Raw genomic sequence first — 27,168 nt, forward strand, 5'->3', positions numbered from 1 at the left:
CTTACTCTCAGCCCACTATTTCCCTGATCCCTGGCACCCCAGGACTCATCCAGCATCCCTCCCCTTGCCACCCATTCCCAGAGGGGGCCTAGGTGCATGTGCAGAGAGGGTCTGAGTTGGGCACGTGTGCCTTGCAAAGTCTCAGATGGGACATGGTAGCAGCCATCCCTGGCCTGGGCTGGCATGGCTATACCATGGTAGACAGATGCCATGTCTTGGTGGGGTGAGCCTCTTGCCCACCCCTGCCCTGGGTATCTAGTACGCCCCAGTGCAGACCTTGTAATGCCCTTAGGGGCCACCTGTCTGGTGTGGAGTGGGGCATTGGTACTGTGGGGAAAGGAAGTGTCTGACTTCCCCAGAGCCTGCCCCTATCTGGGGCACAGCACATCAGTTTGGCAGCTGGCAGATAGGGGTACCCCAGTGACTTGTGAGCTCTGTCTTGCCCTAAGTCACAGGATGTAGGGCCTGGAATCCTGTGAGGGTCTGCACTCTCCTCATAGTATCCTCATGCCCAAGGAAACACAATATTACAGAGTAAATAAAAAACACCATGCCATTCATTAATTGTGATAAATGTGCCATAATAACGTAAGATGCTAACAATAGAGAAATATAAATGTGTGGTATGTGGAAACTCTCTACATTAGCTTTGCAACTTTTCCCTAAATCTAGGGTTATTTTAAAATAAAAGGTTTTTTTAAACAGAAGACAAAAAACAAAGTACTACCATGATAGCTCAGAGAGAGAGAGACTCCAGAAGAAAGAAAAAAAAAAAAAAAACTTCATGCTTTTATTACCTTCAACAGCACTTTTCCTGCTGTTTGAATAAGGGGCTCTGCAATTTCATTTTGCACTGGACCCTGAAAATTATGTAGCTGATCCTGACCATAAAACCCTTTGTGGAGTTCACAATTCCTCTCTCTCCCTTCCTATTCTTCCCTACTCTCAAATGCCAGGCCTTTGGGTTATTTTGATTACCATTAATAGTTGTGTTCCGATGCATTGATAATCTGCTAAGAACTAAGAGATAAGTATTCTCATCTTTATTTTAAGATGTAGGAAATTGAGGTCCAGGATCACATAGGAAACAGAAGAGAAACTCTAAATGTGTGAGTCTCACTCCAAAGCTGTTGCTCTTCCCACAGGACTGCAGATGCACCATTCAATCTCTAGATATCCAAATCTCTAGACAGTTGCAGGCTGCTTGGGCATTCCTCTGAGTACTTACTGAGTATCCGGTAGGTACCAAGCACTGGATCCAGTGCTAGAATCAGAAGTTATAGTGTGGAAGCCAGTCCTGAGCATCACTGGTCCTTTCCTTTGGCTTTCCCCAGAAGTAGCAGGGGGTTGATGCCCATATACTTAGCCCACTCTGACATCTGTGCAGCCTGCATTAGTTCCTGTGATAAGAAGGGTCCAGAATGAGACACAAACCGAGTTTTAACTATAGATTAACAGTCTGGAAAGGAACAAATTCTCACTAACTACAACACTAACTTCACAGAAGTTCTCACTTAAAAATATTGTAGCTGACCAGAATAAGAAAGGGCAGTAGAGTAAGGGCCTATCATATCCATTGGCCAGTCACTGGGATCTCACGACTGTACTAAGTCTAGGAGCTCAGATGTGCTTGTTCCGGGTAATAGTGAATGAGCTGTGGAGGTAACCCTTTACTGCTGGATCTTTGAAGAGTCCTCCTTCTTCCTAGTCCTTCTGCTGTTATGATTATTGTATTTCCTTTGTCAGCCCAGAGTGGAAATTGGATCCCTTTTTTCCCTCTTCATGAAGGAGAAATGTGATAGATCATCTCATGGTCATGTTGCATATCGGCCAATTCAAAAGGCTCTGAGCATCTTAATTACTGAGAACCACAAGTTGCGATATGGAAGACACGAAGGTAGTAAGGCCCAAGTAGCTGGGAAATGGTTGGACCTTGTCTCTGATAAGAGGCTGGGAAAGAGGATGGGGGGGTTCTGGCACTTCAGGGAAAGCTTCGTTGGAAGAAGTGATCCTCTGGAAGGAAATAGAGGAGACAAGGGGGTGTGTTGGACACCGTAGACAGTAAGTGAGGAGCTTCTGCCTGTTGAAGCAGCATAACAAAATTGAAGGGGAAAGGAGGGAAGGGATGTGTAAGTCTGGCTTGAAATGAGTTTTACTAAAAACGCCTCAGTTCTTGTCTGCACATTTTTGCAGAGTGTGAAAAAAATAGAGGAAGTCACCTCCAATGGTTTTGTGGCTTTTAAGTATGACATACAGGATATTGAATTTTAACCCCTCATTATCCTAGTGTCTGCGTATTTGAGGGATAAATGAAAGATCTATTCTTTGAAATGTGCGTCTGTGATCAAGCAATTCTAGTCCGTTGGAATCACTCTTTTACTCATTCTCTTTTCTGCTTCCTACTTAGTATGAATGTCTCACACACACAGAATTATTCAAGTAACAATAAGAGGCTATGTGGTCTCCCTTGGATTTCTGTATGAACATATGAAAAATATATTCTAAATTTGACAGGAATGTGTGTAATCTTTTCTGTAATAGAAGTCCACACAAGATTTTTAAATTTTATTAGCACCTGTTGTGTGCCCGCTTTCCAGAAGGCTTGATAGAATTAATGAATGCTGTTCCCCTCAAAACCAGTCATGTATGCAGGAGAGTCTGGCTGACTTTTATAAGTGTTGCATCATTAATTCATCTAGCATTTATAAAGTCAATTCCGTGTTTATTAACATAGAGTGCTTAAGTCAATAATGTTGAATATTAGACTCTTGGGTATGGAAGGACATGTTTTGAACATTCAGAAAGATCTTTATTATCCAGCAAAAGTATGATCTTGAAGACATATTTTTTAATGGACTACTGAGAAATATTTCCAGAAAGTCTAGAGTCCCACCACCATAAAGCACAGCCCCTGGCTTTAATCAAAGTGAAAATCTGCAGTGTTCACATCTGGCTCCACCTGAAAGTCCGGTTCAGAATTTCCCTGTGACCCTGGCAGTGGCAGAAGAGAAGTTTTAGCTTTGTTTAGTATAACAAGAGCTGAGACTCCAGGCCAATAAACGTGTTCCCGTAAAACTCCAGTTTCTCTTAGACAGAAGTCTTATCAGGGAAACCTCATCTTAAAGGAGAGATTCAGAAGAGGGGAGACTAGCCTACACCTCTCGCTAGTGCGGGTCAATGTGTGCTGAATTACAAGTCTCCAACATGTACACATCCCCCTGAATGAATGACTGCCTAGACTTCCAAAGTCACTGTCAGCAGCACCCCCTTCCCCAGCCCCGCGCCCAAATGTTTCATTTAGAAGAAAAGCAAATGAGAAAATGCTTTCCTCATTTCTGCTCCAGACTGCAAACCCTCAGAAATGACATCACGCACCCTGAAGAGCCCCGGGATGACTAAGGCAGAGAGAGCCTGAGAAAACTCACTGCTTCTGCCTTTAGTTTTAGGACACATGTATGCAGATGAGCCTCTAAGAGATGTTTCCCCGCCTTCTTCCTCGGAGGAAGTTTCTTGGTAGATCAGGGACACCTCATCCAAGCGGGGGGGTGAGGGGGGGGATGGTGGTGAAAACTTGGCACCAGCCACCCCAGGCAGAGCACCGCGGTGATTTGTTCTCCTGGTGGAGAGAGCTGGAAGGAAGGAGTCAGCGCGCAAATAATGAAGGAGCACGGGGCCACCTTCAGTAGCTCCGGAATCAGCGGCGGCGGCGGGGACTCGGCTATGGACAGCCTGCAGCCGCTCCAGCCTAACTACATGCCTGTGTGTTTGTTTGCAGAAGAATCTTATCAAAAATTAGCAATGGAAACGCTGGAGGAATTGGACTGGTGCTTAGACCAGCTAGAGACCATCCAGACCTACCGCTCTGTCAGTGAGATGGCTTCTAACAAGGTAAGGGGTGACCGTTTATTCACTCAAGCTCCCCGGCGTCCCCTGGGCTCCCCTGGCCTCTGCCTGCAGCCTGGGGTGCATCCGAGGACGCGGCATCAGAACGGGTTTGCTGAGCCTGCCTCGGAGGGTTCTGTCCCCAAGTGCCACACTTTGCTGGTGTCTTGATGCTGCAGCAAAAGTTAAAAATCCTCCATCCGCTTTCATGCCCAGAAACCAAACTTCTTTGTTAGTGATGTAGTTTGAAATTTGTTTAAGGGGAGAGGTGCTTATTAACTGTACAAATGAAAATCCTTTAAAAAAGAAAAACCGCTGTCAGGAAGATAAAATCTGAATGAATTCATAGGGTAAAATGGTAACACGCTGCATTGCAACCAGGTGTTAGACATATTTTTTTGAACAAGAAAATAATGTGATCTCCATGTATCAATGGAGAGAATGGTTCTCCCTGAAGTTCTATTAATTCTGAAACTCTTCTCAGAAGGACATTCTGGGATTCTCTAACATTTCTTTTGTGATGCTGGCATGACCTAAGATTAAAAAGAAGAGAGAAAGAAAGAAAGAAAGAAAGAAAGAAAGAAAGAAAGAAAGAAAGAAAGAAAGAAAGAGAAAGAAAAGAAAGAAAGAAAGAAAGAAAGAAAGAAAGAAAGAAAGAAAGAAAAGAAAGAATATACTCTGTCTCCCAAAAAAGAAAGTTATTTTTTAAAAGTTTGCTGCTTTTCAAAGTGGACTTATTTGAGATTAAGTTCCACCCATACTGCGAAGAAATGGTTTTACTTACAATCCCTAGACAAAACTTAGTGTTGAAGAGTTTTAATTATCTGTCATTGTATCATTTGTTTAATTAACACCTGGATTTAGAGTGCTAATTTATGTAGTGAGAGTTGTTGCTTTTTGTTTGTTTGTTCCCCCCCTTGGAGAATGTTAACTTTATATATGATGTGTGTGTATGTATGTATATATTTATTGTTGTTGGTTTTTGTGGAAAGCTTTAACACTACACCTTTATAAGTGTATATCTTAAGAATCCCCAATCATCTTAGCCTGAAGAATTGTCTTACTATCTTACGGTTCTGGTGCCGGGAAGAGATTTTGCTCCACACCTGCCAACATGCCCTTTCCAGCCCTGAGGTTCCCTGGTGAATGTGTGTCCCTCCTCCCTCCTTCTGACGTTAAAAGTATCACCTTGCTATCAAGGCTTACTGACTCCTGCTCGAGGGATCTGAGTGCCGGGAGCCCTGTGTCCTTAGGAGGTCTTGAAGGGGCCTGGGAGTGTGGGGATAGACTCTTCTTAACTCTTGTTTCTTGGTTAATGAAAGGGCAAAAAATAAAATAAGTCTCTTTCTCAAATTGTAGTTCAGATTCAAGTTGGAAAAACAAGAGAAAAGTTTTGAGATTTAACTATTTACTGACTTTTTTCTGAAGTTCTCAACTGAAAACTAAATTCTGGGATTTTCCAGGCTGTTGTAAACTTGACCAACTGCTTCCCCACGAGGAGGGCTTAACTGCGTAACTTCTCTAAAGCACACTGGACTCCAAGTAGAAAGATTTTCACACATGCATTAGCCTGCTTCGGAGCATTAACAGATCCTTTGTTCACTGCATGTTGTGAGCATTGATGCCCATACAAGATGTAGGTCCAATATTTAGGGGTAGTTTTTTAGCAGCTTTCACCATAAAAAACATGCTGAACTTTCTTCTTGAGTTACTAAGATAAAGTAGACAACTAACTCCAGGGAACAGAAAGAGTACACACTGAGAAACTGCAAATTGTCCTTATTTTTCATTTGGAGTGTTGATGCCTTATAAATTCTAACCAGGTCTGTGTCTGGGGTGCTGAAATGACACATTATTTTACAAATGTATTTACAAATTGTTCATAATCAGTGTAATGGTCAATAAGGCTCTAAGACCAAAGACTGTGTAGGTCCCGGTGAGAATTCCAATCGTTTAAGGCTTCCGCTCCTCCTTTATGGTATCCTGTGCAGGAAGCAATGAAAGCTGAATAGAGCTAACCCTAAAGAAAGGGCTAAACCTTAATGCTGACACAGTTAGCTTAAGGACAAGGCATGCAGTTTCACCTATTTTTGATATGTGCAGTGGAGAGGTTGTAGGGCAAAGCAATTATCCAGTAGATGAATAATGCTCAGCTGACAGCCAAAGTCAATTTCATTTGTAAAAAGATCTCCTTCTCTTTCTATTCACTCAGTGACCTTTTTCCCCCCAGAATCTTGATTAGCCAGATAATTGTTTCAGGTAAGGCTTAATCTGTGGCACATATAATATAATATAATATAATATAATATAATATAATATAATAATAATATTTTGTGGCCACCAAAAAGAAATTGATCTGTATCCATTTTCTGGGAATTGAATTATTTGTGGTGAAAATAAAATTCCACATTTATTTTTAAATGTGGTTGAAATTATTTGAACATTCCATCCAAGTCACTGTTTAAAAATACAGTCATCATCATCATTATCATTATCACGCCTATGTAGTTGTAGCTGGTCATTTTTGGCAGTCTTGGCAAATCTCTGAGTTGATAGACGTGGAAGTGAGTCTGAAGATGTTCTATACAGGGAAGTATGTGAAAAGCATAGGCTTTGGAGTCAAAAGATCATAGTTCAAGTCCTGTCTCTATCATTGACTAGCTACTTGACCTTGGCTAACTTACTTAACTGTTCTAAGACTTAATTTTCTCATCTGTAAAATAGGTACAAAGTGTAAAAGTGGCACCCTACCTTACTGGGTTACTGTAAAGATTTAATGAGATAATGCATCTGAAACCTTCAGCAAGGCACCTGATGTGTAGTAATAATTAATAAACGATAACTTGTTGATAGCATTTACTACATCTTTGCAAAAATGATGGGTCCTTAGTTCTGATCAGCTAAGCGATTACTGAGTTTTTACCTACTCAACAGTGGTGATGGGAAAACCAGTGTTTTATGTTGGGGGTGTTTGGGAACATGCAAATGGTTGAGCATTGACTGTGTCTAGTAGAGAAAAAGGAAGCAGTCTTTCATATTTACCCATCTGGGTAGGGTTGTGTGTTTATTGTTTTTTTCTTCGCCCTTTTATATTTTGAAGAAAATTGTGACATCAAAGATTATAACTGGCTTTCCCAAGTGTGCTTCAGAGCCTGAGAGTTAGACAAGGAACTGTTTCTGTGACTTACAGAAACATAGACTTCTCCTTGGCCCCAATTTCCCTCATCCCTTAATACTGGCCCCAGGCCAAATGGAATTCCAGAATTACAGAGAAAGATGCAGCAAGGTGGGATAATACGGTAGGTTATTTTTCCCAAAAATGACAAGATGAAATAAATGAAGCAGTTTTATGAGGCAATGACGTTTTTCAAGATGAAAAGAATGTCAAGGGAACCTTCTGCCAGCAGCCCAGGTTCAGTTAGACATGTTAGAGCTGTGTTCTGTAACAACAGATTGGCTTCTTAGACTTGTTCATTAATTTTTGTTTCAACTCTTATCACCTCTTGAATTAGAAGAATTGTCATACACTTCAGCGAAATGCATCAGAGCATGAGTTCCTCAGTGGCAAAACAGTCAGATGTTTTGAAAACAGGATGCTTTGGCTGTGCCGTGTAAAAAGAGGAACGGAAAGAGAAACAGTATAGCAAGGAAGAAAGCAAATAGCCTCAGCAGGATCCCCAGCCCAACAACGGCATAAACACTGACCTATCTTCCTGACCTTCACTGTGGCTCAGTTCCTGACCTCGTGTCACCAAAGCCAACCGACGTCATTGGAGGAGGATAGGAGGAATGGCACAGCTGCTGTGCGGGTGACTAGAATTTCCTGTCTCCTTCCTGACAGACTCAGTCAGAAAAGTACAGAGTTGCAACAACAGTAGCTGAGGAAGGACCTGCACAAAACAATCCCAGTCAGGCGTAGCTGTGAATGACAAGGAAAGGGAGCTTTGACTGAGAAGTGGAGTCTCTCGCCTAAACTTTTCGGGTGAAAATTTTCAGAGGGGTCATTTATACCCAGCATGTTGAATGTTTTTCAAAAGATGAACATGCTGTGGTATTTAGCAAGGAGCTATGTTCAAGCAACTTATTGCTCTCCTAACTTCCCCACAAACATCTCCATTATCCTTTTCTTTCTTGGCTAGCTTGGCCCCCCAGGGCTGTTTTATGTGTAGGACAAAGGTGAAAATAGATGTTTCATTGTTGAAAAGAGCCGTCCTCCTTAATACTAGTAGTCTCTTTAGAATGAAAGAGCAGGACCCAGCACTTACTTCAGTCAGTGTTTGCTAAGGAAATCTGTAAGATAGGAATGGGAGATAGAAGGTCTTTTTTCTCTGAAGGCATCATGGAGACAGCTGCAGATAGCATCACAGGGGAAGTGAGTCCTTCTGGCTATGCAGGTTTATTTTTCCGGTTCTTCAGGTATGTCCATACCAGAGTACTGAACTACTGAACCTTTGTAAAGGCAAATAATTGCCTGTGCTCTTGGGTGGGAGAGAATAAACTCATATGATTCCACCAGCTTGGAGCCACCTGGGATCCAAGCTGCATGATACTGGAATGTGATCATGATAGGCTGGTTGCCCTGTAATTGGGTGAGTCCTTTTCTTCTATTTAACTGAAAAATCGATAAATATGAGACATGTTGGATCCAGCAGAACCATAAAGGAAATAGATTGTGTTGGTCAACAGAGCTCGGTCAGGAAGGTGATAGGCAGGTGACCAATTACTGAAGGGGATTAATTCCACTTTTGCCCGAAGTTAAATGATAGGACTAGAGCATTGCCACGCTTAGGGCAAGAGGGGTCCTTTCCCAGGACCCTTTGCTTTAAGAGGGCCCTAGCCTGGTCTTCCTCCCGCTACACTCTGCTCCAGGAGGTGAGAAGGCAGGCGGGCTAACGGGCAGCTGTGCTTCCTGCTCCAGACTACACTGCATCCAATGGGCCCCGTACATTCTCTACCCAATGGCTCTGAACCCACTTCCAGGGCCTGTACAGGCCTCTTTCCTGGATGTGTTGCAGGAATTCACACCCTTAGGCCCAAGGAGTAGCCAAGAGGCAGCAGTTCGGCTTGGAAGAGGTGTGTGGGAGGAACTTGAACATGCAGGCTGTGGCAGAGGGTGCACAGAAGCTTGCACATGGGTTCCGCGGAGAAGAAATGGGACAGGGCGTGGGCCAGGAGCTAGGTCCCCCCTGCACTGCTATAACCAGGAATGCACATTTCATGCTGGCCTTCCAAGCTGCTAGGAAGGGGTGTCTGTCGAGGTGGGAGTATTGGAGGTAGCTCGAATTGTATCTTTATCTATTTAAACTTACGTATGTGGCCTCATGAATGCCGGAGGTGACCCGGATTAGAGGGCAGACTAGAATGAAAATCAGTTCTGACGGCCAGGTGGGGCACTCGAATATTTTCCATCCAACTTTTCTCACTTTCCTCCCAGATGTATATAGAACTGGAGGCAGCAAAGGGAAAAGAGCCTACAGGTACAAGCCATGAGTTTGAGTTCTAGCTATGCCTCCATTGAGGGACATTATCTTAAACAGTCAAATCATTTTGAAACCTTGCCTTTCTTTATCTACAAAACAAAACAGTTGGAGAAGGCTATTTCCATGGTCTCCTGCAGCTCTTGTGTTTGTTGTTGGGGCAGTAATAGACAACCAAACTCCTTTTACAAGTGTATGTGTGCAGACATGTGCTAAGCTCCTTACTGACATTCTGTCATTAATACTCTCAGCAGCCCTTTGGAATAGATATATTATTATCTTGATTTTACAGTAAAGTGAGATTTAAAGAGTTGAATTAAATTGCCTAGGGTAAAGAAGAGAGCAGGATTCACACTCAGGGCCATCTGACTCACCGTCATTGATCCCAATGGGACAGATAAATATAGACATACAGAAGTATTTAATAACCCTCACAAGGAAATTTTGTCATTTCTGGGATGTCTTATTCTTCTAACTCTGGACATCATTGCTTGTTTAGGTCTAGGTCAAAATCCTAGTCTGCAGGTTCCATCCTCTAGGCCTCCAGACCAGCCCTTAATAATCTTAAACTCAATCTTCCTGGCTGGGAAATAGTGTCTTTTAACATAGAAGAGGGAGGAGAATGACCATAGTTATAGAAAATGGTTGTAAAGCACTCATCAAAAATGTGAATAACGGTATTAAACTAATCTGATGCCTATTGTGGACCAGTTTACTAAATTCAGGATCTATTTGTTTCCAAAATTTTCCATCATGGCCTAAGAGAAGACAGTGAAATTTTGTTTAAAAGACAACCTACCCCCAAATTCCCTTTTTATTCACCCCACAACATAAAAAGAAAATGGAGAGAGGCTATTCTTTTTTAAAAAAAAAACATCATTCAAATTTAATTGGGGCAATTTCATCATATATTACATCTTTTCTAGTATATGCCCTAAGACCATGAAACAGAAGAGCATTGCTTCAGTAATAATTAATATAGGGACATTTCTAAGCCGTATTATTTGATGTGTGAAACTAAGGCAGAAGGAAAAAAAATTAAGTTTCCTTACAACTTACAGCCCGTTGACAAGTCCTTGAGACAGGCAGAGTGGCATCCTCTAGGAGGAGTTCAGCTGCCTCAATGATGACACTTTGCTAAGGGCAAAGGCAATCTTAGCCCAATCCCCAGTATCCTGTAAGTCTACTTAAACATATAAAAATTCCTTTGGAAACTTCCTTTATCTCTATCCCCCAGAATATATGTTGGCAATCATACTCCAAGCTTATGGCCCATTGATATACATCTGAAGGGTCTCATGACTGAGTTTTTACTCAACAGTGATAAATGACCTTTCCCTAACAGCAGCTAGCCCCTCAAGGTCCTGGAAACATTGCTTCCAAAATACCTTAAGAGACTTACACTATCGCTACCCGCCTCCCAGCCTAAAAGTATACAATCCGTCACTCTTCACAACCCCAGTGCAGCTCTTTCTGCCCACGGGTCCTGTCCCCATGCTTTAATAAAACCACCTTTCTGCGCTGAAGACATCTCAAGAATTCTTTCTTGGCTGTCAGCTCCAAACACCAACATTATCAACCATATCATTATTGAGAGTGTATTGCGTGTTCTAAGTTTTACTCTTTGAAAACTTAACAAATCAAAGATTTTGAAAATGTAGTGCTTTGAAATAAGTTTGATTTTTAATCTATTTTGCTTAACTTAAATATTTCTGCACTGATATTTACAGAACCATTTCCTTCATTGAGTTCCAGTCCATGTACCCCAGTCTTTCTGCTAATTCATTTGAAAGTCCCCACATGATCAAATCCTTAAAAATAAAGCAGAAATGAAGTGAGGGCACATTACCTTTGCCTGTTGCACCTCAGGCTAGCTGATAAGACAGCATTATATTATCAATATCTGATAAATACATCATTTTAGGGGAGCCTTTCATTCTATATGAAAAACAAATCAGATAACTATATTTAGAGTATCACATATAAATCCAGAACACTAGTTTTGAAAAATAGAATTACATATATTAACGGAATAAATGTCTATTTCACACTTTTTATACTTCTTCCGTGTCTTTTTTTTTTCTTTTAGATAGAATGTGTTCCAATCTGAAAAACTTCCAAAATCAGTGCCATTATTATCTATGAAAGAAAAGCCAGGGGTGGAGCTTACTCTTGTGCTATTTTTCCAAAACACTTTACGTCTAAGTAAGAGTGTGCTCAGCAAATGGAGATCCATCAGCATTCTGGAAGCCAGGACTTGCCAAACCAAAGATCCTCAGGCAGACTTGTGCCACAGTCAATAGATTTCACGCTCTTGAAGGCACTATGCCAATAGTGGATGTGCATCCCAGCACATCTCTCCACTTAGCATTTTTCAGGAACCTGTCAGTCCCTCTCTGACTTGCCCATTTGTACGTGATGTTTCCCTCAACTGGTGCCAAACTGTTTAGTCTCCTGGATATTTTACTGTAACTTCCTTTGTTTGATTTACTTTAAAGTAGCCAAGTGTTTCCACAAAGAAAGGACTGTTAAGTTATTTAGAAATGAAGAAGACAGTAAAACTTCTGTTTCTTTTGTTTCTGTTTTGGGAAGTGCCTGATAATCTTTTTCTCTTTAAGAAATACCCGATAGTCTTTTTCTTTTTATGGAGCAGAGTTTAAAGTCTATAAATCATGCATTTCTGCTCATCAGTCCTGTGTTTCCTTCTGCTAATTACTTGCAACTTAAAAATATACCACTTCTGAAACCTAAAGCCTTCAGAGACTGAAGTTTAGTGAACGTATTGAAAATAAATTTCATCTTCATGGCTCAGTTTTGCCGTTTTATATTTTTTAGTGGTTCAAAGTATGGCAACCTTGAAAGTATTCCTTTAAAACTTTAAATGGCCAAGTTTCCTTCACTCTTTGCTAACAGCATAGTGCATAATGCTATAACCTTCAGCAGTTGTAAAGATGAACTTTGAGTACAGATACCAGGTCGTAAAAGTGATTAAATGAATTTAAAAAATTTAGATTTAGGGTAAGGTTTTGTCATTTGCTATCTGAAGAGGTAAATTTTAATGAGTTGTTTTGGAAAGAAAACAGTAAGAAGTCATCATCGAATAAAAATATCTTTCCAACTCAACCAAATAGGCTGTGCTAGAGCTGATTAGACAGGGCAAGGTGAAGTGGTAATTTGGCAACTATTTAATGACTTTGGTCAGTATGGATGGTGAAAGTTGATAAATCAAGCCAAAAAAGATTGAAATATATTCTTTCCAGTTATAGTCACACATGGTTGGATTAAACAAAATCCCAGAACTTTAAGCCTAAAAGAGAACCTAAGGTATCATTGATTTTGAAGACTTCATTTTAGAGATGAGGACTAAATAATCTAATATACTCCAGATCTTTGCAAATATAAAACACAATCTAAATGAAAGGTAATTTCGTTATGGCATGACTTCTCCAGAGTCGTAAGGTTAATTAATGGAAGACTAAGGTAGTAATATACAGGTCTGATTACAAATCCAGTTTGCTGTTCATCTGCAGCAAAAGGCTGATTGCAGTTAAGGCGGGAGACATTCCCTCTATCATTTCCACTGATCTTTAACCTTCTCATTGCCCTTCTCATTACCTTTCTTGAGTAAAAGCTATACATGTCTTACTCACTTCAAGTAAAGAGAACTAAATTAGTATTCCTGAAAATTGTGTGCTCAAAGTCTAGCAGGAAGTATTTGAAATGAGTTACTTTAAGTGCCCTTGGCATTTTTTTTTTCACTTTTTGCTGTTTTAATTTCTGAATTTAAAAAAAAAAAAAAAAAAAAAATATATATATATATATATATATATATATATATATATATATATATATATATATATGTATGGGGTGCCTGGGTGGCTCTGTAGTTTACGTGTCCGACTTCGGCTCTGGTCACGATCTCAGTTTGTGAGTTCGAGCCCTGCATCAGGCTCTGCGCTGACAATGAAGAACCTGCTTGGGATTTTTTCTCTCTCTCTCTGCCTTTCTCTCTGCCCCTCCCCCTTTCGTTCTCTCTCTCCTTCTCTCTCAAAATAAATAACTAAACTTTAAAAAATGTATGTATATATTATCAACGTATATACCTATATATGTTTGTGTGTATATATGTGTGTATATGTATATGTATGTATTTATTTACTATCAGAAAAATATCTCATTTTACAAAGGCAGCCAGGATTAACATTTTTATCCTCACATAATTGAAATGATACTCAAGTTTTAAGTAGGTCCTATTGATCGAAACTGGACTTCCAACTTCCTCTCTACACTTGATATCAGAACATCTATTGAAAACCTGGCTTAAGAATACAAATAAAAATAAACGTTAAAAAAAATTTTTAAAAAAAAGGGGGCGCCTGGGTGGCTCAGTCGGCTAAGCGTCCAACTTCAGCTCAGGCCATGATCTCGCGGTCCGTGAGTTCGAGCCCCACGTCGGGCTCTGTGCTGACCGCTCAGAGCCTGGAGCCTGTTTCGGATTCTGTGCCTCCTTCTCTCTCTGACCCTCCCCCGTTCATGTTCTGTCTCTCTCTGTCTCAAAAATAAATAAACGTTAAAAAAAATTAAAAAAAAAAGAATACAAATAAGAGTTTTATGAGAACTTGAGAATGAAGAGATATGCACCTTTATCCTTCTCTTGGTATTCTTTTGCTTTGAAGACTTCCCTTTGGCTCAAATACATCATCAGGCCTGTACTAAGAGCCTACTCCTGGCATGCCACACTTTGTGGCTTTCTTTTTTGAAACTTGGCCCAAATCGGTTTGATCAGATTTTTTAAAATCATTCTCTTACCTAACTTACTGGTTAATATCGTAGTTAGTATTTTAGTTCTCTGAGGCTTTATTTATGTTTACTCCAGATTGCAGGCTCTTGAGGCCTACAATCATGTTTTGAATTTTTTGAGACTCCATTTATGCTTATGGTAGTAGGACTAAAACGTATCAAAGAGACATAGCTCTATTTCTGTTTAATGGTTAGGAGAAAAGAGGAAAAACTAATGAAGACTTTTGTTCATTGGTGGTAGTCGATTTAGGGTTTCTCTTGTTTTAAAAAGCTCTCCCCCAAATTCTTCTTGATTTGGTCATTTAAGAAATTTGTTGACATGAGGACTTTTAATAGATACGAGGACAGGTAATGACGTCACTAGTGGGCACAGTATATTCAAAATGAATTTTTTTTTCATATTTTCAAAAAATTTAAATTCATGGAACATACTTAGACTATCTACTGGTAATATGAATTTCCAGTATACTCCTACAGGCCCATTTGATTGTGAGAAGCTAGGGACGCAGATAGATCACTAATGATTGTCCTCCAGCACCTACTCTAGATGTCCCACTCACCACCCAGACAGGTCAGTTTAATCAGCCAGAACCTACTCATGTAGCCAGGTGAAAGGGCATAGTGCCTTTCCTGCCACAGCCCCTAATCATTTGACTGCTACTGCCAGCTACCTTCTGTAATTGAGTCAGAATGACTTAAATATATCTGCATTTACTGATGGGTATGTTTTTCTTGGACAGGTCCAGTACACTATTTATGTTTGCGACAGGGTGAGGTGCCGTTGAATTTTTCCTTGCTGTATTGTAACACTTGTTAAATATTTCTAAATCAGTATGATTTAATTTCAAAACTTTATCTAATTTTGATTACAATAATTAAAAACACTGTTTTGTTAATTCTCTCCTATATGTTTAAGGTATTAAAATATATTAAAATAAGGTCATTGTCTAATGCTGCATTGTCGGTGGGGCATAGAAAAATTTTCAAACTTAGAAAACCATATATTGCTTTTCAAGAAAGAGCTTTTAGAGCCTTTAGTAAATCCTAAAATAAGAGAGTCTTGCCAAAAATAAATAAAAACATGAGCCCCTGGGTAGGAATGGGTTCTTTTTCTTTAAAGTAAGATAATATATTGGGTTAAAATAAGTAAAATAGGAGCTCTTTCTCATACATGCTGGAGAACGTGGACAGAGCCTTCCTGGTGCTGGACGAGATTGTGGATGGCGGGTGAGGACCAGGGCCGGAGAGAAGACGGGCTGCTCAGGGACACTCACAGCAGGAGGTGCCTTTGAGGTTCAACAGCACTAGATTGTACCAAGCACACTGTTGGCTCTCTGGCCAACTCTTCCCTCCCTGCCCCCCACCCCGGCATATTCCCAGTGCTCCCATCCCCCCACCCCACTCACGAGGATGGAGGTTGATTTCAATGTTAGCCAAAGTCAAGCAAACAAGAAAGTCATCTGACGTTGAACTCTGGCAGACTGTTGAAAGGCAGGGTTTGGGGGAATGGTTTGATCTCCAGTGCCCAGAAAAAAAGGGGCAGCACAGGCCCCTGCCCCTCTCTGGAAGATCTCCATCCTGCTCCCTACTGCCTGCATACCTCCCGCTCTTAGAGCTCCATTTCAACCTCAGCTAGATGTGTGACCTGGGCCACTGCTCATTCTGCCTCAGCCTTCTTTTCCTCATCTTTCCGATGGGGATTGGGGACTGACTACCTTCCTCATAAAAAAAAGAAAAAAAAAAAAAAGGAAGAGGAGATATTAGTGAAGAAGAAGTCAGGAAAGATTTTTCTGTTTTGATCACTGCTTTTCAGATCTAGCCCTGAGCTCCAGGACTGCTTGCCCAGAGAACTCTGATTCTGCCTGAGGAAACATTAGTTAAGGGGCATTTTGTGGGGATTTTTTAGGTCCATTCCTTCACTTTAAAGCATATTTGCTCTCAGAGTTCCCTATGGTACCAGGATAGAGCATTAAATAAACGGCCACTTTCTCCAAGTGTATAGCTCTCTGTTATTTTTGTGTTGCCAGATCCAAGGTAGCAAGGTAAGGAGACATACCTGAAGAGTGCTTTCCCGCTTACACAGAGCTCTCCATGTTATCGTATTCTGATGCTCACCAGGAGGAAAGCATTCGTATATCCTCACTTCGGTGTGAAAGCAGGGTGCAAGACTGATTTGTCACTGATTTGTCCAAGCCCTTCAGCTACTAACCGGTGATGCCTAGAATCAAATCTTTTTCTTTTTGCTCCAAAGCCAGATGATTTAAAAATACAAATTAAAGGAGGGGCGCCTGGGTGGCTCCATCAGTTAAGCGTCCAACTTCGGGTCAGGTCATGATCTCATGGATCGCGGGTTAGAGCCCTGCATCGGGCTCTGTGCTGACAGCTCAGAGCCTGGAGCCTGCTTCAGATTCTGTGTCTCCCTCTCTCTCTGTTCCTCCCATACTCACACTCTGTCTCTCTCTTTTTCAAAAATAAATAAACATTAAAAAAAATAAATTACAAAATAAAAATTAAAGGGAAATCCACAGGGTAATTTATTATATTCTTATATGGCTTGGTAACAAAACCAAGTCTATGTAATCATAGACTTTTGAAGCTAGAACTCAGTCAAGGTCCCTTCTTGTTTTTTAGACCTCAGCATAGATGTAGATGTAATTTCTTTGGAGAGAACTTCTCTAATTATCTGAACTCAGTACCTTTTTGGTTTTACAATTTGCTATCACAGTTTATGATTTTTAGTTTTTGTTGTGGAACTTAGCTTTTACTCCTCTCCTCCCTTAGACTACAAGGTTTTTGGTGACATGAATTGTGTCTACGTTGTTCACTATTGTAGTTCCCGGATTTAAAATGGCTCTAGGCACATGGTAGGCATTCAAACAAGTATCGTTTGCATGAGGCTCAGAAACTTAATCTAATTTGTCCAGAAGCACGTATGTTGTTAGCGGCAAATCCATTAGAACCCAGCCATCCTGTTTCCTGTTGCACAAACACGGTGTTGCTTGCCATGCCCAATTCATTTTGCTAATTGTTCAGCTGAATGAGAACCCCCCCCCACCCAATCTGGTTTACAGTGACTCTTCAAAGTACCGTCAGACGCAGCAAACTCTTGCCCCCAAGCCTTCTCCCAAACTCAAAGTCAGACAACAGAGAACAAAGTCATCAGGGCCAAATGCTGTTTCTTTGTGAACAGAAATATGACGCACGCCTTGGCTGTTATGTGGCTCGGTGTTGGGGTATTTGGTCTACCTTTCTCTTGAAAAGGCTACATCCTGTGGCCAAGAATCTAAGCCCTTCGGAGACAGGCAATGCATGTGCAGCTCAGAACATATCTATGAACACGTGTTGTGTCTGAAACTCAGCCTCTCCGCATATCTGTTGTGTCTGGAGTATAGCAGCTTAGTCATTCTGTCATCGTCTGGTTGTGTTTTCTGACATATTGCTGATACTGCTCTCACTGCTATCCCAGCCACATATTCAATTAATTCAGATGTGTTAGTAGACTGACCTCCACTGTAGCAATTGAGCAAAATGAATATTTGGTGCCGTTATCATTACACGAGGCAACTTGTGGCCATTCATGGTTTTTGTCAGTATTTGAACAGTTCCAAACTTAATTTGAGGAAATTGGCTACATCATGGAATCATGAATGGATAGAGTTGGCCACAGCAGGACATCTCAGAATATATATGTATTTTTTAAAGCTAGAGTTTTAACACAAGGCCATTTTGAGTTATAGTTTCATTCGACAGGCTTCATCTATCTTTGTGGCAATTCTGGTTTACACTCCTTAGACTGATGAATAATCAAAGTGTCACCCAGAGAGCCAGAACTTCTATGAGTAACTTGTGTGTCATGTAATCAATATGACATAGCGCTGCATCACACCTGCAGTAGTGTGTTGTGGGAATTGTGTAGTTAATTACACCAGCCTCTGTCAACAACAAGAGAAGGGTTGAGATGCCGCAGAGCTGGCTGAAAGCTCCGCCCAAATCCAAACCCATGCGAAGAACGTCCCATAAGCTCAGATTCTTTTAAAATTCAGAGACAAAACTGAGAAACAAAACATCAACTTCAAGTATAAACCCTGTGGAATCAAGCACAAGTGCTGCAGACACTTTGCCAATCGCTTTACATGTTTAATTTCTAACCTTCCATTTTTAAGCTGGAAAAACTTAGTCTCTGACTCAATGACTTGCCACGTTTCTCAGACTGGGATTTTATTTCCAGACTCAGCTGGATGCTCAGCTGATTGTATGGCATGCTAGTAAGATGTTGAGTTTGCTGTTAGAGGCCTGTTTATGCTGTTAGACCTCCCTGGTAAGGCCAGCTGTAATCAGAACCCCCTCTACATCGTGTGTATGACCTACACATCCAACTCTGAGACGACTTTTATAAGCCTTCCATGAAGTGGCAAACTATATATTTGGGGGTGCACTGTTGTGCAAAGCACTCATCCATCGCTTTTAAATTGTGGTAGCTAATAATAAGAAAATGAAATGTGTGATAAAAATTTTTATAGAATAAAATTAGTTTACGACCACCGTTTTTATCCTTTATATAGTTCAAAATTATGTTCAAGTCTCCCACCTGTGGCACATTCTTCTCAGTTCGCAAATGCAGAGCCTATTGTAGGGATTACCAAAATGCCAAAACTGATCATTTATTCAGGGAATGAAATGATGTGTCTGTGTAGCCCATGGATTTCCTTTATTTATTCGATGGTCCCTAGAGGTGATCCTGGAAATTTCCAGACTGGAGGCCTGTCCCAGCCCTGGGAAGTTGTTAACCCAGAAGTAATGATTTCCACAGCAGGCTTTGAAGCATCACATTGTCTTTTATCTCAAAGGGTATGTGACCATAGTTAGCTGAAATCAATATAATTAATTTAAAACACAATATATGCCACATGATGTATTTAAAGGATTAGAGGAGTAATCTCAAAAACCAGCTAGGGTAGATTTTTGTGGCTGCAAAAGTATTGGGAATTCTAATAAGGTTATACATAGTGCAGAATTTTAAACAAGCCAGGAGATGGTCCAGTAAAAGTGGGTATCAATTCTTAAAGAGAATCATGACCAATACCTATGGAGTTATAAAAAGAAAGCACATGTTTGGGGGGCAATTTTCCTGTTCTGTGTCACTGGCTTTCAAGTCAGATATGAAGGTCCTGTTTTCTGCTAGTCAGTAGAGGACACTAGACTGGATGGTGACCTATGGTAAGTTTTCTAATTTTAAAAGTATAGTAAGTTATAGAACTTCTTGCTGTGAAATGGTTCAACAGAAACCTTAGTCATCTGCTTTGGAATCACATTAACGCTCCCATGGCCTTAGAACTTGCTTTAGAAGCTTGAGGTTAAATATTAGCCATTATGCAGAGAAAAAAAAATTGTAGACAGCTTAAATGCAAAAACAAAAGGGTAACTAAATAGTGTACTTTGATTCCTTGATTTTTCTTAGTTGCTGCAAGGATTTTTGTCATCTGTTAAAGAAAGGCCTTTGCTATCTTTTGTCAGGCCAACGCCCAAATTTGCCAAAGTATCTTTTTTTTGGTCTATTTCCATTATTAGCCAGATTAAAAGGTAAGGGTCAAATATATAAAATGCAGTTGTGAAGCTCCAATAACAGATGCAGTGTTGCTGTGTTTCTTACCAGAAGGAAAGACCTCTGTCAAAAAGAACAAGTTTGAACATTTTAAATTATCTAAAAATATACAATACCTCTACACCTGACAGGGTATATAATTTTGAAATCCAGTCTCTTTATGGGATATTTGGGACCTGCAATATCTAGAACACACTTATACTAAAAAAAAAAAAAAAAAAGTTTACCTAAAATTTAAATATGTCTTTAATAGTGTCTTTTGTCTATTTAATTGTGTCACTGCAGCAGCTTTAAGAATTAAGAGAATGTTAAGTCATGGGAAATTTCTCTAAACATTCTTATGGGAATTACTTTGGGTATAGAAGAGGTCCATTTTTTAGTGTCCCAATAGTGTATACCATATCTCCTCTTAAAATGTTTTCAGAAATTCCAGGAAAAACGGACAGCAGCAAAGAGGATAAATAGGTAGGAAGAAACACTTAATAATTTTGAGGGCCGTTCAAGCCCTGCTGTCAAGTTGTAAAGTATTGTATTTAAATTCTCACTGAGTTTTTGTCAATTCAATGTATGAAAGCACTAATGGTTTGTCCTTCTTTTAAAATGTCACTGGAGCAGGGGCGCCTGGGTGGCTCAGTCGGTTAAGCGTCCGACTTCGGCCCAGGTCATGATCTCACAGTTCGTGAGTTTGAGCCCCGCGTTGGCCTCTGTGCTGACAGCTTGGAGCCTGGAGCCTGCTTCAGATTCTCTGTCTCCCTCTCTGTCTCTCTGCCCCTCCCCAACTCATGCTCACACTCTGTCTCTGTCAAAAATAAAGAAACTTAAAAAAAATTTTTTTTTTTTAATTTTAAATGTCACTGGAGCAGATACTTGTCCTTTAACCAGCAAGTAGAATTTATTCAATTTTAGCTTCATGATAAATGCCAATGTTTTGTTGCAGAATATCCTAGAGATGTTCATGCTTGTTTTTCATTACATATTTCTATGGTTCACTACACCCCTGGGCAGTGAAGAAGAGAATCACTCAATTCTAGTATGTTTAGATGGATTTCTTTCTGATGTGGCACAGGGACAGTTAGAATAACCTAACGTTATCCCCTGGTGTACTGAGGGTTTGCTCCAGAATATTGGCACGGCAGCGCTTGTCTTCTGGGATGGCCCACCATGGAACTGTAGTTTCTATTTTAGTAGATGTTAGTGGACAATGAATGGCATGTTCTTCCATCCTGAACCCTATTACCTATTCACTCAGTTCAATTCCATTTGCCTCTCAAATAAGACAGACAGGCCATTAAAGAAACTGTGACATCACGTTTCAAACGGATGATAGAGAGGGAAAGATAAAAAAGGAGACAGGAGATGAGATGCTTACTGTCAGATAATCTGAAATGTTAAGAACTGTGGAAATTGTGAGTTTGATAAAGGGTTCCACAGAAAGTACGCTCTATCCCTGCCTTTTGTTTACATCAGATTTGGTAAAGGAAAGTATAGGTGCTTAGAAATTAGAATTCTTCACTTCTTTGGGTCTTCTTTGCATGTAAAATTAGGGGTATGAAGAAAGCAAGGTTGAACTAAAATGGCTCCTAGAAGGTAGCCATTTTATAACTAAAGAAACTGTGTCCATCACTGAAAACAACCTGAGCCCCCCCAAAACTCAGTTTATCTTGCACAGAGACCGGAGCCCTCCTTACTTGCACATTTCACTGAACTGTGTGCTGCGGTTGCAACTTCCTCTACCACCGCTAGCATTCTGAGGAGGAATTTTCAGCCCCCTTGCTTTCCTGATGCCCGGGAACTCTGATTAAGTTGTGACTAACAGAGTGTAAAATGTGAGTCAAAATTTAGTCCCTAATAAAGTCATTGTGACTTTAATGACTTTGGTAGTTGTTTCATACTGCAAAAACAGGAAGGTCCCACACAATAAGGCGCCTGTCTCACAGATGGGCTCCTGCGTAGACGGCCACCCACAGGGGAACTGCTGGAGCAGTCTTCCTCTCTTTGGCTCTTTTTTTTTTCTTTTTTTCTTTTTTTTTTTTTAATCCACACAGTTTTCACCTTCAGACTTCAGCGTGAGGTTATCAATAAGAGGAAGGTGCCTGTTTACCTAGTTTTTGATAGGCTGAAGATAGATTGGATCACTCAAGATTCACTCCTCAGTGAAACTCAGGTCACCCCCACCCCCCCTGGCAAGCCCAGATTAGTCTTAAAAGTAGCTCTTCCATGTGCTTGATACTAGCCCCTGGTGTTCTTACTCTTCCGAATTTATGTCTTACAAACATAAAACCACCAAGTTTTAGAACTGGGGTGAATCTCTGAGATCCTTCTACATTAAGCCTCCTGTGCAATTAGTGTAACGAAAAACTCTTTACCAAGAGAGCTCCTAGGTTGCCTGTGGATCTCTGCACAAAGCTCAAACCAGAACACTCGTGAAAAATATAGAAAAGTGATCAAATGTTCCATCATTCCACAAAAAAAAAAAATGGCTGAGTAGAAAAGAACCTCCGTATGTAGCACTGAAGTGAAATCAAAAATTAAACTCATAAAACAAAATGTTCCTATCAAGTGTAATTGAATTTCAGCCTTTGCTATTATGTATTTTAAATAACTTCCCACTCTGAAAGGTAGCCTATTTGAAAACATTCACCTTTGATTTTATAAAGAAGATATATCCTAGGCAAGCAAGATTAAATCACTTACAGAGAATAATATCTTTTTCCATTTTCAAAAAATAATTGCAATTTCTAGCGGTGTTCGCAAATCTAGTGTTGGGCGTAAGCTTTAGGAGGCCTTGGAGGAATTTGTGTTACTAAGGGTCCATTCACAAACTGCTTGTCTGTGCTCAAAAGGGGCTCTAGCCATTTCCTCTGGGGACATTATTTCTAGGTAGGCTTTAACAGGGTTTTCTTGTGAAGGCAGATTCTTAACAGAAAAATAGGATCTGTGTACATTAGGTAGTAAAGACACATTTATCTTTGACATAGTGCACTCCTGTTTGTGGATTTCTCTACTGCATTTGACAAAGTAAATAATGTCCATTCCCTTTCAATCCTGTAACTGCTTGGGACAGTTTCACTCAGTATAGCTGTTTTACCTTCCTATCTGGGCGGAACACACAACTCGCTAAGTAGACAGGGAGATTCCAAGAGTCTTAGAGTATCAAACTCTGGAGGCATGAGAAATGCTTCTTTTCTGTTGCTGGTGACTTATTCTTACAGACTGAAGCATTTCCAATTTGGGTTGTTTTTCTCAGTAGTGTTGAGAGAGTTTTATTTTCTGGGAAATATCAGTTGCTGGTAAGTATCGTGTCCAGACTGTGGGAGGCTGCCACAGAACTTATCGTAGAATCATGACAGGTTCGGATTGAAAGGCTGAGGGCCGAAAACCATGCATCATTTTCATTTTATGTATGAGAGGTGAAGTGACTTCACAGGACTGTTAAGAGAGCTAAGAATGAAAGGATTTGTGTACTACATTGTGGCTGTCTCTGGCTCAACAGAAATAGCCTTCATATGGGAGTCTGACCCTGAAAACCCAACTAAGCCAAATTCTCCAACTGTCTCCTCGGCCTGTGTATCTCAAGCACAGTTCATATCCCACTCTACTCCTTGGTGTGTTTCATCACACAGGCCAGCACAAACCATTCTAATTGTCCTCTACCTTATTAGAATGTAAAAGATAGCCCTGTCTGCTCCTTGAAGGCCAGGTCTGCCTTTCTTAGTTTATACAGAGCCCAACATAAGTGGGCTCGTCATAAATGCTTTTTGATGAGAGCGATGATCGCCTTAGTCAGTGTGGTTGGGCCCTCCCTTATGGAGGAGGAAAACCACAGGTTGTTGCTAAGCAACATTTTAGGACTGGGTCAGCTTCTGACCCGGCGTGACCTCCATTTGCGTACTTCATCGAGTTAATGTGTTTTATGGTTACCTCAGGACGACTTTGTTTTTGGTGGCATTGGCCATCTGTAAGCATGAGAAGGAGGGAGGTGATATTCATCTCTCGCTTCTTCTGTAGCTTACTCCTTCCCTAAGCAATACAGGAAAGGTGAGGAGTTTGGCTTATTCTCAGCCCTGTAGCTGAGAGGCACTTCCCTGCCCCCACACTGAGCCTGAATGGCAGTATATCCTAACAGGATTTTGTGGCAATGGAAGGTCAAAGAAAGAGAGGAAGGAGAAAAGTTTTTCCCTTCTGAGACTTTTATTATTGAATTTCTACCTGCTTCTATATTCTGAGCTAAGGAGCCAATATGACTAATAAAGAACCAGCCCCTCTCTGTCCAGACTGTTAACTGTTGTGGTTAACTCACATGCCTTACTTCATCTGACTATTTCTACTAGGATAGAAGTTCATTAAAAGCATTAAAAGGGGTTTCCCCCTCCCTTTTTTTTTTTTTTTTTTTTTACCGCTCTATCTTTAATGCTTTGCCTGGTATGTTTCAGATGTTCAATAAATATTTATCTAATACATGATAAAATGGTTTTGTTTGATCTAGTACAAATGTGATTGAGTCTAAAATCTTCCTAAGTATTTCACAGGCCAAAGGAACCAAAATGAGGATGGGGTGTTTGAATGTTACATTTGGCTAAGTCTTATGCAGAGATATAGTTAAAGGAATCATCTGTCTATGTGCTTTTTTTTCAAGATATTTTTACAGTGCTTCAAGTTAAGTTTCCTCCTTTGCCAGAACTTAGCTGCTTAATCAGAGCATAGAATCCTGCCTTTTCCAGCTTCTAAGTCTTTAGTGTAAGTGCCTGACTTTTGAGAAGTAAAAATGAGAGGCCATAATGACCAAGTAGGTATGTCTTAAAAAAATAAATAGCTTAGAACTTACACAATTCACCTGGCGTTCAAAACTGCATAGAGGTTCAGTAGCTAAAATACACTGGCTGAGACCATTGACCCAGGGATCCCTGGTTATTGTTACTAACATATTGTATCGTGGGAAAACACACATACGCAAGCAGGGCTCCCCAGAACCTCTTTGAGGACAAAGCGGAGTGCGGTGGGCCGGGAGGCAACAATGCTAAGCTGCGTTGCCTTCAGCTAGAAAGGCTGGGTCTCCTGGGCACAGGCAGTGGCATGACAGGGGCTTGGATGCTTGAAGTAAAGCCATTGTTGGTGCAGGATGCTCATTTGAAAGGAGAATGCCTCACAGGAAAGAGAGCCAATTGCGTGTGGGGGCTGTTGCCATGGTGCTTTGCTATTGCTTTAACATGCTGTACTTGAACTTCTGGGAGTCCAAGGGTGGGGTAACAGGAGGGAGAAGAAGGGGGGTGGGATGGGCCTAGGAAGCTCACTGCATTAGGGCTCCGGTCTTAGACTTTCCTCTAGCCTGTGCTGTCTAATGCTGACACGGGAAAGGGGGCGGAGGAGGAAGGGAGGGAGGGAGGGAGAGAGAGAGATTGAGAGAGTCTACAGGAAGGGAATGACTTTCTCAACATGTCCTAGATTGCTAGAATGAAATGAAAATTAATTTAACTCCTAGATATTTCTAACATGAATTAGAAGATGTTTAACACTAAAATACCAAAACAGCATAGTCATTCATAACCCAAAAAAATTCACCATGCCTGCAGCAAATGATAGCTTACGTTTCCTAACACATTCCAGATCCTAGATTGAAAAGGTGAAATGTGTTTAATTCATTTGTCGAATGCAATCTAATATGCATATTAGTGAGCTGATGCAGTGGAGAAAATGGCATTCTGCAAATGATTTTTTAAATGAAGTGCGTGAATTCTATTCCTGTTTGATTGTGAAAGAAGGCTGAATGCATCGGCATACACTGTTGGTGTGCAAAAAATCCTCCAAAAAGCTAGCTTTTAAAAAAGTACTTGTGTTCTGAAAGCCTAGTCTGAAGACAGCCACAGTTCTAACCTGTTCTCAGTTTTTAAAAAATGTTTAGGAAGTAAATGAATCCAATGCACCATCACTTTGAAAACGTTAGAGTGGCTGAGTGCAGAGAGGGCGGTCTCTGCAGTGGAGAGAGGGTTAAGAACACCTAGTTGAAATGGGGGAGGGTAGGGACTTCGGATTTACTTAAATATTCATGGGGCTTCCTCCATTTTAATCTTCTCCTTTTTAAAAGATGGCTGTGTTTCCCAGTCTGGCAACCCCACAGGAAAGAAGAATTGCTCCTTCCTTGCAGAGTTCAGCTGAGCAGGACTAATCTAGAGTGGAAACCCCTTCGGCCACCAGGACTATTCATAATTCATAAGGGCTGCAAACCAGCCAGCTGAATACATTTAGACAGGCTCTTGCTCCTTCGTGCAATTCCTGATTTCATTACTCTCTCTGCCAGGAAAGAAGCAGGGAGCGTAGGCTTCTTGTAAGAATGGAGTGTGAAGATGGGCTTTGTTTGGATTAGGAAATGCCCTAAATTTTGGAGACTTTGTCTTTTATAAGCTTTGATTGTTTTACCACTGAACCTGCAAGGCTTTCCCCATCCTTTCTCGGGACTGCTCTCTCAGAACAGTGAATTCTTTCCAAGGGATTTGTGGATTGTGGCGAGGAGAGCTTTCCAAAATGCCTGAGGCAAACTATTTGTTATCTGTATCTTGGGGTTACATCAAGGTGGGTTAATTTGATTCTGTTATGTGTCTTTGATAGAATGTGAAACATTTACATCTGTACGCTTTCTGTGAAGTAGCAAACATCTGTCATGATTTCATTTGTGTTGTCACTGAGCCCACTGAGGCTGCTTAGTGTAAAATAATAGCATGTTATATTACATTGTATGTAAATAGACTGTGCTGTATTTTAATTCTATTCTCTTTATGCAGCTCTATTTGTAAAGGATGCATCTTTTTTTCCTCAGTTGTCTCCTAAACTTTTTACATATATCTCCTCTCACATGGTATTTTCGAGTTAATTTCCAATAAATATATTTTAAAAGTTGTTACATTTTCAAGTGAAATTATCATGACTTCTATTAAAATCCCTTTTCCTACGTTTGCGTCTTCAAAAGAAATCAGATGTTAATTCTAACAAATCTTAAGAAAACCTCTTTTCCCTAAGGTGACGTTGGAATGATTTCACATTAAGGAGGCTTTGTACTTTGCAGAAACAGTATCATTTATTTAATGATACCTGCTCCTCCAATCTCTTGGTTCTTAGTAAAGTTGAAAATATCTGAAGTGATCATTTGCTTTTTTTTTAGGTGGTTAACACATTTTTCTTCTTCACACAGTTCAAGAGAATGCTGAACCGGGAGCTGACACACCTCTCAGAGATGAGCCGATCAGGGAACCAGGTTTCTGAATACATTTCAAATACTTTCTTAGGTAAGATATTAACTGGGAAACCTGTTTCGTAATTGAGATTTTTCAGTATTAATCTCTGCAACCCATCAGTGACATCCCTGTGTGAGTCTGGAATGGGGTGAAGTTACAGAAAAAGCCATTTTCAGTAAGA

General features: G+C 40.5%; 1 protein-coding gene across 4 annotated transcripts in view; it reads left to right on the top strand.

Moving 5' to 3' along the window:
* Positions 1-27,168, top strand: part of PDE4B (phosphodiesterase 4B) — a 434,617-nt gene that overhangs the window by 390,154 nt on the left and 17,295 nt on the right. For 3 of the 4 annotated variants that reach the window (XM_042997497.1, XM_042997498.1, XM_042997501.1), the window contains 2 exons: positions 3,776-3,888; positions 26,945-27,038. In XM_042997497.1, the coding sequence (XP_042853431.1) occupies positions 3,776-3,888; positions 26,945-27,038 (207 nt within the window). Of the gene's footprint in view, positions 1-3,271; positions 3,514-3,775; positions 3,889-26,944; positions 27,039-27,168 lie in introns of those variants that run through there. The other variant, XM_042997500.1, reaches the window with a different exon arrangement.

The sequence above is a fragment of the Panthera tigris genome, chromosome C1, assembly GCF_018350195.1.
Source record: "Panthera tigris isolate Pti1 chromosome C1, P.tigris_Pti1_mat1.1, whole genome shotgun sequence".
NCBI classification, from domain to species: Eukaryota; Metazoa; Chordata; class Mammalia; order Carnivora; family Felidae; genus Panthera; species Panthera tigris.